At 35.6% G+C, this 18,707-nt stretch overlaps 1 protein-coding gene across 3 annotated transcripts in view; it reads left to right on the forward strand.

The window, feature by feature from the left end:
- The window catches only part of ERCC6L2 (ERCC excision repair 6 like 2), a 163,197-nt gene that overhangs the window by 64,227 nt on the left and 80,263 nt on the right, over window positions 1–18,707 (forward strand). For all 3 annotated transcript variants that reach the window (XM_073880718.1, XM_073880717.1, XM_073880719.1), the window contains one exon: window positions 13,685–13,878. In XM_073880718.1, the coding sequence (XP_073736819.1) occupies window positions 13,685–13,878 (194 nt within the window). The remainder of the gene's footprint in view (window positions 1–13,684; window positions 13,879–18,707) is intronic.

The raw sequence follows: 18,707 nt of genomic DNA on the forward strand, positions 1-18,707 counted from the left end.
TTGTCAAAGATGAGTTGACCATAGAGTTGAGGGTCCATTTCTGGGCTGTCTATTCTGTTCCATTGATCTGTGTTTCTGTTTTTGTGCCAGTACCATACGGTCTTGATGATGACAGCTTTGTAATAGAGCTGGAAGTCCGGAATTCTGATGCCGCCAGCTTTGCTTTTCTTTTTCAACATTCCTCTGGCTATTCGGGGTCTCTTCTGGTTCCATGCAAATTTTAGGATTATTTGTTCCATTTCTTTGAAAAAAGTGGCTGGTATTTTGATGGGGATTGCATTGAATGTGTAGATTGCTCTAGGTAGCAATGATATCTTCACAATGTTTGTTCTTCCAATCCATGAGCATGGAATGTTTTTTCCATTTCTTTGTGTCTTCCTCAATTTCTTTCATGAGTATTCTATAGTTTTCTGAGTACAGATCCTTTGCCTCTTTGGTTAGATTTATTCCTAGGTATCTTATGGTTTTGGGTGCAATTGTAAATGGGATTGACTCCTTAATTTGTCTCTCTTCTGTCTTGTTGTTGGTGTATAGGAATGCCACTGATTTATGTGCATTGATTTTATATCCTGCCACTTTACTGAATTCCTGTATGAGTTCTAGCAGTTTTGGGCGGGAGTCTTTTGGGTTTTCCACATACAGTATCGTATCATCTGCAAAGAGTGAGAGTTTGACTTCCTCTTTGCCGATTTGGATGCCTTTGATTTCTTTTTGTTGTATGATTGCTGTGGCTAGGACTTCTAGTACTATGTTGAATAGCAGCGGTGATAGTGGACATCCCTGCTGCGTTCCTGACCTTAGGGGAAAAGCTCTCAGCTTTTCCGCATTGAAAATGATATTCGCTGTAGGTTTTTCCTAGATGGCTTTTATGATATTGAGGTATGTACCCTCTATCCCTATACTCTGAAGAGTTTTGATCAAGAAAGGATGCTATACTTTGTCAAATGCTTTTTCTGCATCTATTGAGAGGATCATATGATTCTTGTTCTTTCTTTTGTTAATGTATTGTATCACGTTGATTAATTTGCGGATGTTGAACCAACCTTGCAGCCCAGGGATACATCCCACTTGGTCATGGTGAATAATCCTTTTAATGTACTGTTGGATCCTATTGGCTAGTATTTTGGTGAGAATTTTTGCGTCCATGTTCATCAAGGATATTGGTCTGTAATTCTCCTTTTTGATGGGGTCTTTGTCTGGTTTTGGGATCAAGGTAATGGGGTCTCATAAAATGAGTTTGGAAGTTTTCCTTCCATTTCTTTTTTTTGGAACAGTTTCAGGAGTAATTCTTTAAATGTTTGGTAGAATTCTCCTGGGAAGCCATCTGGCCGTGGGCTTTTGTTTTTTGGGAGATTTTTGATGACTGCTTCAATTTCCTTAGTGGCTATAGGTCTCTTTAGGTTTTCTATTTCTTCCTGGTTCAATTTTGGTAGTTGATACATCTCTAGGAATGCATCCATTTCTTCCAGGTTATCTAATTTGCTGGCATACAGTTGCTCATAATATGTTCTTATAATTGTTTCTATGTCTTTGGTGTTGGTTGTGATCTTTCCTCTTTCATTCATGATTTTGTTGATTTGGGTCATTTCTCTTTTCTTTTTGATAAGTCTGGCCAGGGGTTTATCAATCTTGTTAATTTTTTCTTTGATCTGTTCTACTGTTCTTTTGGTTTCTAGTTCATTGATTTCTGCTCTGATCTTTATTACTTCTCTTCTCCTGCTGGGTTTAGGCTTTATTTGCTGTTTTTTCTCTAGCTCCTTTAGGTGTAGGGTTAGGTTGTATATTTTAGACCTTTCTTGTTTCTTGCGAAAGGCTTGTATTGCTATATACTTTCCTCTCAGGACTGCCTTTGCTGTATCCCAAAGATTTTGAACAGTTGTGTTTTCATTTTCATTGGTTTCCATGAATTTTTTAAATTCTTCTTTTATTTCCTGGTTGACCCCTTCATTCTTTAGTAGGATGCTCTTTAGCCTCCATGTATTTGAGTTCTTTCCAACTTTCTTGTGATTGAGTTCTAGTTTCAAAGCACTGTGGTCTGAAAATATGCAGGGAATAATTCCAATCTTTTGGTACCAGTTGAGACCTGATTTGTGACCTAGGATGTGATCTATTCTGGAGAATGTTCCATGGGCACTAGAGAAGAATGTGTATTCTGTTGCTTTTGGATGGAATGTTCTGAATATGTCTGTGAAGTCCATTTGGTCCAGTGTGTCGTTTAAAATCTTTATTTCCTTGCTGATCTTTTGCTTAGATGATCTGTCCATTTTTGTCAGGGGGGTGTTAAAGTCCCCCACTATTATTGTATTGTTGTCAATGTTTTCCCTTGCTTTTATTAATTTCCTTATATAATTGGCTGCTCCCATGTTCGGGGCATAGATATTTACAATTGTTAGATCTTCTTGTTGGATAGACCCTTTTAAGTAGGATATAGTGTCCTTCCTCATCTCTTATTACAGTCTTTGGTTTAAAATCTAATTTGTCTGATAGAAGGATTGCCACACCAGCTTTCTTTTGGTGTCCATTAGCATGGTAAATGGTTTTCCACCCCCTTACTTTCAATGTGGGCGTGTCCATGGGTCTAAAATGAGTCTCTTGCAGACAGCATATTGATGGATCTTGTTTTTTAATCCATTCTGATAGCCTGTGTCTTTTGATTGGGGCATTTAGCCCATTTACATTCAGGGTAACTATTGAAGGATATGAATTTAGTGTCATTGTATTGCCTGTAAGGTGACTGTTACTGTATATTGTCTGTGTTCCTTTCTGGTCTGTGCTGCTTTTAGGCTCTCTTTGCTTAGAGGACCCCTTTCAGTATTTCTTGGAGGGCTGGTTTCGTGTTTGCAAATTCCTTTAGTTTTTGTTTGTCCTGGAAGATTTTTATCTCTCCTTCAATTTTCAGTGACAGTCTAGCTGGAGATAGTATTCTGGCTGCATATTTTTCTCGTTTAGTGCTCTGAAGATATCATGCCAGTCCTTTCTGGCCTTCCAGGTCTCTGTGGATAGGTCTGTTGCCAATCTAATGTTTCTACCATTATAGGTTACATATCTCTTCTCCCGAGCTGCTTTCAGGATTTTCTCTTTGTCTCTGAGACTCATAAGTTTTACTGTTAGATGTCGGGGTGTTGACCTATTTTTATTGATTTTGAGAGGGGTTCTCTGTGCCTCCTGGATTTTGATGCCTGTTTCCTTTCCTACATTAGGGAAGTTCTCTGCTATAATTTGCTCCAATATACCTTCTGCCCCTCTCTCTCTTTCTTCTTCTTCTGGGATCCCAATTATTCTAATATTGTTTCGTCTTATTGTATCGCTTATCTCTCGAATTCTGCCCTCGTGATCCAGTAGTTGTTTATCTCTCTTTTTCTCAGCTTCTTTATTTTCCATCATTTGGTCTTCTATATCGCTGATTCTCTCTTTTGCCTCATTTATCCTAGCAGTTAGTGCCCCCATTCTTGATTGCACTTCATTTATAGCCTTTTTGATTTTGATTTGGTTAGATTTTAGTTCTTTTATTTCTCCAGGAAGGGTGTCTCTAATAACTTCCATGCTTTTTTCAAGCCCAGCTAGTATCTTTAAAATCATGATTCTGAACTCTAGGTCCGACATCGTACTAATTTCCGTATTGAGTAGGTCCCTGGCAGACGGTACTACCTCTTGTTCTTTTTGCTGATGTGATTTTTTTTGTCTTGTCATTTTGTCCAGAGGAGAAAAATGAATGAGAGAACAAAATGCTAACAGGTTAACAACATCCCCAGCAAATATACTCTAAACAAATCAGAAAAGACCTGAAACAAGGGGAAAAGAAAGGGAAAGGAAGAAAAGAAAAAGAAAAAGATAAAAACAAACAGAAACAGAACAAAACAAAACAAAAAAACCAGAATATGATCAAATATGATCAGGCTAGTGCATAGATCAGTGCCACACACTAGATTTGGGTGTATTTTGGTCTGTTAGAAGAAAGTGCCTTCTAAAATTTTAAAGAAAGAAAGACTTATGTATGTACAAAATAAGGGTTGATACAATGAAGGGATGGAAGATGAGTGTAAAGATGAAAATTATAAAAGATTTTATAAAAGGAATTGATAAGAAGTTTGAAAAAAGAAATATTTAAAAAAAACAAAAGGAGAGAATGTGATCAGGCAGGAGACTAGAACAAAGCCATACACTAGTGATTTAGGGTATATTTTGATCTGTTAGAAGAAACTGTATCTCAAAATTTTAAAGAGAACAACTTACATATATATATATATATATATGACAAAAATAAGGGTATCTACTATGAAGGGATAGAATATGACTCTAAAAATGAAAAATAAAATTTTTTTTTCAAAAAGGGATTGATAAGATGTTGGTTGAAAAAGGGAAAAAGAAAAATTCAAAAAAAAGCAGTTAAAAAAATTAACTTTGAAAAACTAATGAATCATGGTAAAAAAGCCATGAATTCTATGTGCAGTATTCCCCTAGCGCTGGAGTTCTCCCGTTCTCCTTGATCGGTAAACTTGGTCTTGGCTGGCTGTTTGTGCTGATCTTCTGGGGGAGGGGCCTGTTGCCGTGGTTTCCAAATGTCTTTGCCCGAGGCGGAATTGCCCCGCCCTTGCTGGTCCTTGCTAAGCAATCTGCTAGGGTTTGCTCTCAGGAGCTTTTGTTCCCTGCAAGCTTTCCGTACAGCTTTGGAGGACAAGAGTGAAAATGTTGGTCTCCCGATCTCTGCTTGGAGGAGCCGAGAACTTGGGGCCCCGCTCCTCAGTGTGCCCCAGAGAAAAGCAGTCACTCACTCCTGTGTCCCCGGTCTCCAGCCGCACTCCGTGCTCACCTGGCCTGTGACCAAGCGTTTCTATCTCTGGCACCCCAACTCGGTGTGGAGTCTCCAAACCCAGCAGATCCTTGCGGTGTGCTCCCGCGCCACTCCTCCTGGGGGAGGAAGTTGAGTCTCCCTGGATCTGCCGCTTGTTGGGTCCCTGCTGGAAGAGCAGTGGCCCAACTGGTCCCCAGATCACGGTTTATGGCAACCCTGAGGTGAGAGCCCGCGCCTCGGCTCCGTCTCTGCATCTGGCTTCCCCGCTCCAATACCTGGGATCTCTGCCGCACTCAGGCACCCCCAGTCTTTCTGTGACCCTGACGGTCCTGAGACCACACTGTCCTTTGAGGTTTCCACCCCCCGCTTAGCCACTGGAGCGACGTCCCTCAGCGGAGCCGACTTCTAAAAGTTCCGATTTTGTGCTCCACTGCTATATTACCTGCCAGAAGCGGCCAACGGAGGCCCCCTCCCCTGCTGTCTATCCTCCCAAATATCGCCTTGGATTCACTTCCCTGCACGTCCTACCTTCCAGTAAGTGGTCGCTTTTCTGTTCAGAGTCATTGCTATTCTTCTCTTCGATCTCCTGTTGAGTTCGTAGGTGTTCAGAATGGTTTGATCTCTATTCAGCTGAATTCCTGAGACCAGACGAAATCCAGGTCTACTCCTCTGCCATCTTGCTCTGTAGTTTCTTTTTTTAAAGATTTATTTATTTAATCTGCTGAGCATGGAGTCTGATGCTGGGCTCAGTCCCAGGACTCCAAGATCATGATGTGAGCCAAAATCAAGTTGGCCACTCAGCTGACTGAGCTACACAGGTGCCCCTTCTGTGGTTTATCAGTGGCTTGTAGTTTTCAGTGTCCAGGTCTTTTACCTCCTTGGTTAAATTTATCTTAGGTATTTTACTTATTTTGATGTAATTATAAATGAGATTTTTTTTCATTGCTGTTTCTGATAGTTTGTTGTTAGTGTATAGAAAAGCAACAGATTTTTGTATATTGATTTTGTTTCCTGCAACTGTACTGAACTTGTTTATTCTAACAGGGTTTTTTGGTTTTTTTGTTTTGTTTTGTTTTTTGGTTTTTTTGCTTTTTTTTTTGGTGGAGTCTTTAGTGTTCTCTATATGCAATATCATGTCATAGGCAAACATTGACAGTTTTCTTCTTACTTTCCAGTTTGGATTTCCTTCCTTCCTTCCCCCCTTTCCTTCCTTCTTTCCTCCCTGTCTGCCTTCCTTCCTTCCTTCTTTCCTTCTTGATTGGTCTGCCTACGACTTCCAGTACTATGTTGAATAAAAGTGGCAAGAGTGAGCATCCTTGTCTTGTTCCTGATCTTAGAGGGGTACTTTTCATCTTTTACCATTGAGTATAATATTAGGTGTGGCTTGTTAGATGGCCTTTATTATGCTGAAGTCCTTTCCCTCTATACTTTGTTGAGAGTTTTTATCCATTTTATAAATGGATGTTGAATTTTGTCATCTATTGAGATGATCATGTGATCTTTATTCTTCATTTTGTTAATATGGTTTATCATGTGATTGATTTGCAGATGTTGAACAACATTAACATTCCATCCTTGCATCCTTGGAATAAAACCCACTTGATCATGGTGTATGATCCTTTTGATGTATTTCTGAATTCACTTTGCTGATATTTTGTTAAGGATTTTTGCACCTATGTTCATCAAGGATATTGACTTAATTTTCCTTTGTTGTAGTGTCCTTGTCTGGTTTTGGTATCAGGGTAATGATGGACTTGTAAAATGAATTCTCTCCTATTTTTTAGAAAAGTTTGAGGAGGATTTGTATTGACTTTTCTTTGAATGTTTAGTAGAATTCACCACTGAACCACCTGGTACTGGACTTTTTTGGGGGGATGTTTTTGATTACTGATTGAAAAATCAGTAGTAATTCATCTTACTAATAATTGGTCTATTTAGATTCTCTTTTTCTTTATGATTCAGTCATGGAGGGTTGTAGTTTTTAGAAAATATCCATTTCTTTTAGGTTTTCCAATTTGTTAGCACATAATTGTTCATAGTACTCCCTTGTGATTCTTTGTATGAATGTGGTATCATTTGGTGACATCTCTTTCATTTCTGATTTTATTTATTTGAGCCCTTCCTCTTTTTTCTTGGTGAGTCTAGCTAAAGTTTTATCAGTTTTTTATTTTCAAAGAAGCAGCTCCTAGTTTTACTGATTTTTTTTTGTCTTTTTTAGTCTCTTTTATTTATTTCCATTCCAATCTTTGTTATTTATTTCTCCTACTAACTTTGGGCTTTGTCCTTCTTTCTAGTTCTTTGAGCATAGATCACTGTGAAATTCCCTCTCAGAACTGCTTTTCTGCATCCTATATATTTGGCATGTTTTATTTCCATTTTCATATGTCTCAAGGTATTTTTTTATTCTTTGACCCTTTGGTTGTTCAGTAGCATGTTTAGTTTTTAAAAATTTTTATTTAAATTATTTTTAGTTAACATTCAGTGTAATGCTGATTTCAGGTGTACAGTATAGTGATTCAACACTTCCATACAGTACCCTGTGCTTATCACAGCAAGTGCACTCCTTAATCACCATCACCTATTTAACCCATCCTCCACCCATCTCCCCTCAGGTAACCATTCGTTTGTTCTCTAAAGTTAAAAGAATATGTTTCTTGGTTTACCTCCGCCTCTCTTTTTTTCTCCCTTTGCTTGTTTTGTTTCTTAAATTCCACATATGAGTGAAATCATATGGTATTTGTCTTTCTCTGATTGACTTACTTTGCTTAGTTTAATACTCTCTAGCTCCATCCATGTTGTGGCAAATGGCGTTTCATTCTTTTTTATGGCTGAGTAATACTCCATTGTGTGTGTGTGTGTACGTGTGTGTACGTGTGTGTGTGTGTGTGTGTGTGTGTATGTTTCCATAATTTGGCTATTGTAGATAACACTGCTATAAATATCAGGGTACATCTATCCCACTGAATTAGTATTTTCTGGTCTTTGGGTAAATACCTAGTAAAGCAATTGATAGTTCCGTTTTTAACTTTCTGAGGAACCTCCATACTGTTTTCCAGAGTGGCTGCACCAGTTTGCATTCCCACCAACAGTGCAGGAGGATTTCCCTTTCTCCATATCCTCGCCAACATCTGTTGTTTCTTGTGTTACCGATTTTAGCCATTCTGACAGGTGTGAGGTGATATTGTAGTTTTGATTTGTATTTCCCTGATGCTGAGTGATATTGAACATCTTTCCGTGTGTCTGTTGACCATCTGTATATCTTTTTTGGAAAAATTTCTATTCACGTGTTCTGCCCACTTTTTAATTGGATTGTTTCTTGGGTGTTGAATTTTATAAGTTCTTTATATATTTTGGATACTAACCCTTTATCAGATGTCATTTGAAAATGCAAATATCTTCTCCCATTCCATAGGTTGACTTTTAGTTTTGTTGATTGTTTCCTTCACTGTGCAGAAGATTTTTATTTTGATGAAGTCCCAATAGTTTATTTTCGCTTTTTATTTCTCCTGCCTCTGGAGATATATCTAGAAAAAAGTTGCTAAGCCAATGTAAAGAGGTTACTGTCTGTGTTCTCCTCTAGGATTATTATGGTTTCAAGTCTCACATTTAGGTCTTTAATCCATTTTGAATTTATTTTTGTGTATGGTGTAAGAAAGTAGTACAGTTTCATCCTTTTGCATGCTGCTACTCAGTTTTCTGAACACTATTGAAGAGACTGTTTTTTCCCCATTGGATATTCTTTCTTGCTTTGTTGAAGATTAGTTGACAATGTAGTTGTGGGTTTGTTTCTGGGTTTTCTACTCTGTTCTATTGATCTGTGTGTCTATTTTTGTGCCAGTACCATACTGTTTTGATCACTACAACTTTGTAATATAACTTGAAGTCTGGAATTTTGATGCCTCCAGCTTTGCTCTTCTTTTTTTAAGGTTGCTTTGACTATTCAGGGTCTTTTGTGATTCCATACAAATTTTAGGATTTTGTTGTAGCTCTGTCAAACATTCAGTTGGTGTTTTGATAGGGATTGTATTAAATGTGTAGATTGCTTTGGGTAGCATAGACATTTTAATAATATTTGTCCTTCTGCTCCTTGAGCATGGAATACTTTTCCATTTCTTTGTGTCATCTTCAGTTTCTTTCATCAGTGTTTAAGAGTTCAGGTCCTTAATCTCTTTGGTTAGGTTTATTCCTAGGTATCGTATTGTTTTTGGTACAGTTGTAAATGGGATTGATTCCTTAATTTCTCTTTCTGCAGCTTCATTATTGGTATATAGAAATGCAACAGATTTCCCTATGTTGATTTTGTATCCTGTGACTTTACTGAATTAGTTTATCGGTTTTAGCAGTTTTTTTGGTAGAATCTTTTAGATTTTTTATATGTAGTATCATGTCATCTGCAAATAGTGAAAGTTTACTTTTTCCTTGCCAATTTGGATGCCTTTTAATTTGTTTTGTTGTCTGTTTGCTGTGGCTAAGACTTCCTTTACTATGTTAAATAACTGTTGAGAATGGACATCCCTGGCTTTTCCTCATCATAGAAGAAAAGCTCTGTTTTTCCCTATTGAGGTTGATGTTAGCTGTGGGTTTTTCATATATGGCCTTTATTATGTTGAGGTATATGTCCTCTAAATCTTCCTCGTCGAGGGTTTTTATCATGAGTAGCATTTGATTAACCTCTACATATTTGTGAATTCTCAAGCTTTCTTTTTGTAATTGTTTTCTAGTTTCATACCTTTGTGGTTGAAAGATGCTTGATAAGATTTCAGTCTTTTTAAATTTATTAAGACTTGTTTTGTGTCCTAACATATGGTCTATACCAGAAAATGTTACAGGTGCACTTGAGAAGAATGTATATTCTGCTGCTTTGGGATCGAATATTCTGTATATATCTATTAAGTCCATCTGGCCTAATGTATTATTTAAGGTGCAACACATATTTGATAAATTGCACTTTCTTAATTTTTTTACTGTTCTTAATAATTGATTTACTGTTTGGGATGCCTGGGTGGCTCAGTCGATTAAGTGTCTGACTCATGATTTTGGTTCAGGTCATGAACTCATGAGTCATTAAAGCTAGCCCCATTGGGGAGTCTGCTTGAGATTCTCTCCTCTGCCTCTCCCCCAATTCATGCATGTTTGCATGCACTCTCTCTCTCTCTAATAAATCTTTAAAAACATAATTGATTTACTGTTCATTTTGTTTTACTTATATTTTCTACAAATACTTTTACTTGTCATTTCCATTTTTATCCCTTATTTACTTTTCTTGTTTAATTGAAAGATTTGATATTTTTTGGTTTGCTGTCCATTAATTTAAGTGATATTGGTCTACAATTTTCTATTTTTGAAGAATGTCTAGTTTTGGTATAATTCTTATGCTGCTTTTCTTAAAAAGGATTTACATAAATCCATGACTAGAATGGATTTTAAACTTAAATTCTCATATATTAAATAGCCACAGCATTCCAAAAGAAAAAGTTACCAGTTATACATAATAGTGTTTAAATTAATTAGGTTTGGCATTTTTGAAAGAATTAACATTATAGAGGTAATTACAGGGAATATTTTTAGAACTTTGAGATATATAGCAAAAATTTCAATTTTTGGTGTATAATTTCTCTCTATATAAAGGTACATATTATTTTTCATTTTATATCTCACATTCTCCTGTGTGAGACCTTTGCTTTGGCCCTGTTTGTCTGTTGCTGTTCTCTGAATATACATTGCTATTCCTAACCTGGCACTGACATGCATGGTTGCATTTATTATTTCATTTATCACTTGAACACCTTTGTTTTCTAAATGCTATACAAAGGTCTGGAGTTACAGTGGTAAATGAGAGCTATATGTCTCACAGTCATGGGCTTTCTGAATTATAGTACCAACATGATATATAATGGTGGTTACAAGTTTTGGAATTAGACAGACATGGGTTCAAATACTTATTTTGCCACCTAATAGCAGTATGATCTTGGGTGTGTTATTTAACAACTCTACACCTTAGTTTTTTCATCTCATCTCTAGAAAGGAAATACTAAATATTTCTACCTGATAGCATTTCTATGTAAAGTCCTTGAGTTAATATTTGTCAACTACTTTGCACAGCCCTTGGCACACAGCAAGTGCTCAATAATGGTATGGTAATTATTGTGAATGCTATAACTATTTCTACAAGAAAAATCATTGCACATGAAAAACATCTTTGTCCATATCACATCATTTTTCTAAGGCCATAGTGCATGAAGAATCAAACTTTAAAGGCATGCCTTTCAATAATTGAGATAGATTTGTTGAAAGAGATAAAAGTAATTCAGTGTTCTCTAGTTGATCGATTAAATGTGACCTTTGTTGATTTTAGTAATATTTAAGTGAGCAAATTTTAATTCTGTTTTTATTATATTTTATCTATTTATTTATTTTTAAAGATTTTATTTATTTATTTGACAGAGAGAGACACAGCGAGAGGGGGAACACAAGCAGGGGGAGTAGGAGAGGGAGAAGCAGGCTTCCCGCAGAGCAGAGAGCCCAATGCGGGGCTCGATCCCAGGAGCTGGGATCATGACCTGAGCTGATGGCAGATGCTTAATGACTGAGCCACCCAGGCGGCCCTGTTTGTATTATATTTTAGATCAAGGTTTATAAAATTGTTTCTTAGCTTCAGAATAAAAAATATAGTTGCTTTGTGTGCTTAGATTTAGCAGCTGGACACTGCTTTCCATTTTATTGTTTTGACATCTTTTGCTTAAGTAAGGCTTATTAAATGAAATATTATTCACAGCATGGTAGTAAATACTTTACATTCTTCTTATATACTTTCTCTGGACTTTGTAAATGGCATAACTCAGTTCTCTGACCTCTTTTAGTATTAAAATAAGGTATTGAACCATTTTATTTACCTTTTGCAATTTCAAAGACCAATAATAAGAAATGTCTTAATTTTAAAACTTTTTGAATCTTAGGGCTGATTCTAGGAATCTTTAGATTCATTGCCAACTTTGATGAATGATACCTGAAGTGGAAAACTGCTCAAAGTGCGCAATGGAGTTCGGACCTATCATTTTCATCTTGTAATCTACAAAATTGGGGGGAGGGGATGAGACTATATTTGGACTAAGTACTTGGATCCCAAATTTTGTATTTGAAGGTAGGGGTATAATGGAATTCATAGGATAAATTCCAAATCAAAAGGCAAAAGTATTTGAGATGAATCAAGTATGACAAGAAAGTATTTATGTGTGTTTGATGATGGGGTGGAAAAAGAAACTCTCAATTGAGTAGGTTAATCTTCTGTTCTTTTTTTCTTCTTTCTCTTTCCAAAAGTGTCAGTTTTGACTTCTTACAGCTGACAAATGGCCTACCTGAAATATTTCACAGAAGAGAGAGCAGGATTTAGACTAGTATTGTGTTACTTAACTTTTTGCTAAACTGAAAATTTTCAGTATGTATAATTGGTTCATCTTTATCAAATAGGACAAATATAAAACTTTAGGGAAGAAACTTGTAACATTATTAAATATAATAGCTTAGGGGCACCTGGGTGGCTCAGTCGTTAAGCGTCTGCCTTCGGCTCAGGTCATGATCCCAGGGTCCTGGGATCGAGTACCACATCGGGCTCTCTGCTCAGTGGGAAGCCTGTTTCTCCCCCTGCTTGTGTTCCCTCTCTTGCTCTCTCTCTCTCTGTCAAATAAATAAATAAAATCTTTAAAAAATAAATATAATAGCTTAGAAGTAGTGGTAACAGTGAGAAATAAAAACATTAAAAAATTAAAATGGGTGATGACAACAGGACTTGGGGTTAGTTTACAGGGAAGATCAGTGGAACCCCAACATTCATTCAAGACTAAACAGAGATATATTGTTAATCTTGATAAGAACTGCTTTGGTTGGAGGAGTTAGGACAGAATTCATATTTATGAATTCAAGAGAGAACAGGAGGAAAGTAAGTAAAAGCAATAAGTATTGATAACTCCTGAGTATCATTGCTAGAAAGGCAATAAGGTGATTGGGGGATAGCTAAAGAGAGATGTAGGGTTAAGGAAGGGTTTTGGGGTATTGTTTTGTTTTGTTTTGTTTTAAAGATTTTATTTATTTATTTGATAGAAAGAGACACAGCGAGAGAGTATTGTTTTGTCTTTTAACCCTGGGAAATATTAGGACTTACTAGCTTGTGGATGGATATGGTCCATTAAAAAGGGAAAGTTATAGTTACATATGGGAGATTCGGGGCAATTTCTCCAGCATTGACTTTAGTTTGACAAGAAGTGATGGCAACCACTGTATAAGTTTAGGGCTTGTCTTTAGATAAGAACATAGTTAGTTCATCCATGGTAATGTGTAGGAGAGCAGAATGTATGAAAATAAATATAGGTAGATTATTGATCTAATGAGAAAAGAGGTAGGGGTTTTCTTCTAATTGCTTCGATTTTTTAATGAATTTTCTAGGTCTTCAACTGACAGTATCTGAGAGAAGGAGAGAGGAATTGGACTAGGGGAGTACAAAGGACAAAGAGCTTCAGAAAACCATATATTTCAAGAAAAAAACCTGGCCTGCTTTACATATTTATATTATCCACTTGGCTCTTGACTTTATTATTCGGGTCCTGATTAAACTCTTTTCTCTCTTTTGGAGAATTGTTTCTCTCTTATTTCTTGGCTCCTTTTTGCAGGGGTGGGGATAAAAACAGTTCTTTCTTTGGACAGTTATCTCTTTTATCTTAATAAAAAGATAAACAACAAAATGCTTTTTGACAGCCTTTTATATCCAGATATATCCAGTCACTAAGTTGTATTTGTTCTTATTAATTGCAGTGTCAAAAACTAAAGAAAAGGACTATTGATATTCCGATTTCACTTTTTAAAAAGTTTATCATAATTTTGTTTTTCTTCTTCTTTTAGATGTTCTTAATAGTTGCTCCTCTTTCTGTCCTCTACAACTGGAGGGATGAATTGGACACCTGGGGATATTTCAGAGTCACTATTTTACATGGTAACAAAAAAGACAATGAACTGATTCGTGTAAAGCAGAGGAAATGTGAAATTGCTCTAACAACTTATGAAACGTTACGTTTATATCTGGAGGAACTTAACAGGTAATGGGAATAATGGGAATGATTGCATTAATATTCTGTTTACACCCATTATATTTATCCCTTTATATTGTGATTTTTTAAAAAGTTCTGAACATTCCTTAGCATAATTTCATTTCATTTCAGAATTATTAAAATAGACAGTTTATAATAATTTATTTTCTAAAAAGGAAAAACCTGTGGGGAGCCTGGGTGGTTCAGTCAATTAAGCATCCCACTCTTGATTTTGGCTCAGGTCATGATCTCAGGGTTGTGGGATTGAGCCCCATGTCATGCTCTCTGTGGGTGTGGAGCCTGCTTAAGATTCTTTCTCGCCCTCTCAAAACAAAACAAAAGAAAACAAAACCTGCATCAGATTTTATACAGTTCATTCTTTTTCCTTTATGCCGTCTCCAAACAATGTGTGTTAAAGAAGGGTAATACTATCCTAAATTTTACACATATGGCACCTGTAGACTAAGAGCAATTTTCATGAATGATTTTAATTATGGGAATCTGTTGTGAATTTGAGTGGCAATAAGTACATATACATATTGAGAATCAGTGTTCCAGGATTATAAGTACCCAAAAGAAATGAACTGTCTTATGCCTGACTGCATCTTAAGATTTTGATGGGGCATCTAGAGACATAACTATAAAGCCATGTGAGTGTTATGATATGTGACAGGGGATGTTGTGGGAGCACATAAGAGACCTAATTCTGCTGCAAAGTGAGGAGAGTTGTCAGGGAGCTTCCCAGAGAAGATGACCTATGAGCTGAGTAAGAGTTGAAGGATGAGTAAGAGTTGAAGAGTAGAAGAGTAATGCAGGAAGAGGGAACAAAGAGCATTTGCAGAGGCCTTCAGCCCACAAACATCACGGCCCACTTTTGAATAAATGAAAGCAGTTCTGATGCATTCTGTATCTCATGGCTGCAGCATACGTGTAAGAGGGAAGTGGCTGAGAGACAACAACTGTGTGGTAAGCAAGGAACAGATTATAAAAGATACTGAAAGCTGTCTGGAGGATTAGAGGTCTTTATTCTTAGAGTAGTAAAATGCCCTAGAAATGTTTACAGTGGATTACTAATAAGATAAAAATGGTCAGATTTGCATTTATAAGTAACCTATCTGCTGTGTGTGAAGACAGAGGAGAACCAAACTAAATGAAGAAAGACCAATTAGAAGACTTATTATGAGCTAAATTTTGTCCCCTCCAAGTTTGTATGGGCAAGTCCAAACCCAGGGACCTCAGAATGTAACTGTATTTGGAGATAATATTCTTAAAGAAGCAATTAAGTTAAAATGAGGCCATGAAGGTAGCCTAGTCCAATCAGGCTGGGGTCCTTAGAAGAGAAAGAGATACCAGGAACTTGAGTGCACAGAGGAAAGGATACATGGGGACACAGCAAGAAGGCAGCCCTCTATTAGCCAAGGAGAGAGGCCTCAGAAGAAACCAAACCTGCCAACACTTTGGTCTTGGATTTCTAGTCTCTAGAACTGTTGTGTCTGGCATATCATAATATTTTTGCTCATGATAGTATTTTTGAGATTCATCCATGTTATTGAATGTATCTGTGATTGTTCTTTTTTAATCCTGAGGTGTATTGCATTTTATGAATACACCACATTTTGTTACCCATTATTTTGAGGATAGATATTTATATTTGGGTTTTCCAGTTTTTGGTTATTATAAATAAAACTCTAAGGAATATTATTGTAGAAGCCTTTTTTGAAGCATACATTTTCATTTATCTTGGGTTGACATATTTGCATTTCCTGGGAGTGGAATTGTTGGGTTATGTAAGTATAGGTTTAACTTTAGAAGAAACTGCCAAGCCATTTTCCTGGGTGGTTGTACCATTCTATTCCAACTAGCGATCTATGGGACTTAAGTTGCTTTCTATATTCACCAACATTTGGCATTATCAGTCTTTTTGTTTTTAGATATTTTAGCGTGTCTGTGGTGGTACTTTGTTATATAATTTGCATTTTTCTGAACTATGTATACGTGAAAAAAATGTTTATTCTACAGTTAGATAGAATGTTCTATAAATATCAATAAAGTCAAGTTGGTTAGGAGTTGTTCTTAATGTTCTCTGTCTTTACTAATTTTCTGTTGTTTTATAATTTCTGAGAGAAAAATGTTGTAATCTTCAATTATACTTGTATATTTTTAAATTCCTTTGGGTTCTGTCAGCTTTAAAGTTCATATATTTTGAAGCTCTTATTGGATACACACACATTTAAGATTGGTAATTTTTTCTTATGAATTAATCCTTTTATCTTAAAAAATGTTCCTTTTTATATCTTGAAGTTTTATCTGATATCAATATAGACAATACAGTCTTCTTATACTTACTGCATGTTTATCATTTTCTATCTTTCTGCTTGAATATATTGGTTCTTTATATTTAAAGTGAGCCTTTGTGGTTAATGATAGGTCTTTCTTTTTTATTCATTCTGATAACCTGCCTCTTATTTGGAGTTGTTAGTCCATTTACATTTGATATAATTATTAGTAAGGTGGATTTCCATTTTTGTCAGCTCTAAGATTTGATTTTACCTCACTTAGAAGCTAATAATAGCCTGCTCCTGTTTCATGGATGCTATCAGAAAGATAGGAGTAATCTGAGGCATGGAGAAGTACCTCATCAAAGCCTACAACAGCTAAGTCATTGGTAGGCATGAAATTTAAACTTTGACCAACTAACTCCAGAACTTGGGCTTTTATTTAATATATTATATTACCCCAAAAGATGTTCTGCACTTACATAAATATAGTAAGGTATTTGTTCATCATAGCATCAATCATATTGTAATTTTTAATTGTCTGCCCCTTTAGACTGTGAGGACTTTGGTGTAGGATAATTTCTGTATTTCAGGGCTTATTACACCTCTAGCACATAATATTTGCTGAATATATGTTTGTTAAGTACTTATTTTCTGTGATTGTTACAAATATTAAATGAGAATTCTGAAGTGGAATTTTGTCGGTATGTATCCCAGATTTCTGTAAAATTGAAAAATTAAATGTCACAGTGTTTGTTATATGTAGCTTTCTGTTATTTGTTCAAATGGCTTTATTTTGACAAATGTTCAAAATAATTTAGATTTCATTTGAGTAAATATTAAGTAATTCTGTTTTAGATTTGCTGCAATCTGGTATTTTATTTTTTTATTGAAGTATAGGTGACATACATGTTATATTAGTTTCAGGTGTACAACATAGTGATTCAACAAGTTTATATGTTATGCTATGCTCAAATACTAAGTAATTTTTGTGAGAATAGCACTCTGTGATAGAACAGAATTAAACATTGATCATAGATAATCCAGAGTAAACACACTATATGAGTGAGCTATATCTCTTTTTGTTATTATTATGTTTTGCTTCATTTTTATCAGTTATATATGTATATTATTTAGAGATCCAAATATGAAAAACTGCAATTCACTCCTTCCTGCCACCTCTATTACCTGTTCTTCAGACACAACCATCTTCAATTCTTTTACTTCTCTTCCTACTTTTACCACCACATCTCTAAAGAAAAATTTTATGCTGCAACTTTTAATTTTTTTTATTTTTTATTTTTTTAGTTTTCAGCACACCTGCTGATTTCTTCTTAGATTTTGTCCTTCTTTTGCTTAGTTGAGGGTGACCTGGCTGGACTGTTTTATGGAGTAGGAACTACTAGCTAGGAGATCCAGTTGCTTCTTAGACTTGAACTTTTGTATAACTCCAACTTCCAGAGGCATCTGGTACCACCAATTCCTAGCTTTTTAAGACCACTACTGGCATAGGCTTCTGCTTTCTCTGCTTTTGTAAGTCATCTTGTTCATTTTCTTCCCAGCCTCTAAAATTTTGTGGTCGTTTTTTTCCTTTTTCTCTTTATTCTTTTGTTCTTTTTCAACTTTATATTAAGAAATTATCAAACCTGTAGAAATATTGAAGTAACAGTATATGAACATCTATATGCTTACCACCTATACTCACCAGTTCTGTGTGTGTGTGCTTGTCTGTGTGTGTGTGTGTATTCAAATGTTGGCAAAATGTGTTAATCTATGTGTGTCTATGTCTATGTACAGTGGTGGTATTAAGTCATTTCAGTAAATTGTAAATAACATGACAATATAATCCCAAAATATTTAGCATAGATTTCCTAAAACTAATTATATTTTTTCTCGTACCACATTATCATTGTCACACCTAAGAAAATTAACAGCAATTAAAATTTCCTTACTTATCTTCAAAATATTGTTAATATCCAGTATATGCAAAGCAGGATCCAATAAATATTCAAATGATGGATTTGTTGATTAAGTCTATTTAGTCTTTTCTAATCTGGGACATTCCCCCAACTTCACTTTCTTATTATATGATATTTTGAGGGGATCAGGCCAGTTGTCTTTTAGGATGTCTCAAATATTAGATTTGTCTATTTATTTTCTCAAGGAATTGTGTGTTCCTTTACATCTGTATTTCTATAAGCTGATTTTGGTCTAAGGCTTAATTAGATTCAGGTTAAACATTTTTGATAAAAATACTTCATAAGTGAGGCTGTGGGCTTCATATTACATTACTTCAGGAGATATTAATGTCAGGTTGTTTCACTATTAATGATGCCAAGTTTGTCCTACAGGCTAAAGAAGTGGTCATCAGAGATTATAAAGTTATGTTTCTCCCTTTACAATTGTGGGGTGATACTTTGCCACTATTTGAATATTCTGATCCTTCAGTCCTTTTGCTTAGTGGTATTAGCATACAAAAATTATTCTTGCCTCAATCAGATATTTTACTGGGTTTTACAAAATAATGTTTTCCTGAATTTATCATTTCTTCTACACTTATTA

The sequence above is a fragment of the Callorhinus ursinus genome, unplaced genomic scaffold (genome assembly GCF_003265705.2).
Source record: "Callorhinus ursinus isolate GAN/ISIS: 27379988/994484 unplaced genomic scaffold, GSC_fseal_2.0 scaffold39, whole genome shotgun sequence".
In the NCBI taxonomy this organism is placed as follows: Eukaryota; Metazoa; Chordata; class Mammalia; order Carnivora; family Otariidae; genus Callorhinus; species Callorhinus ursinus.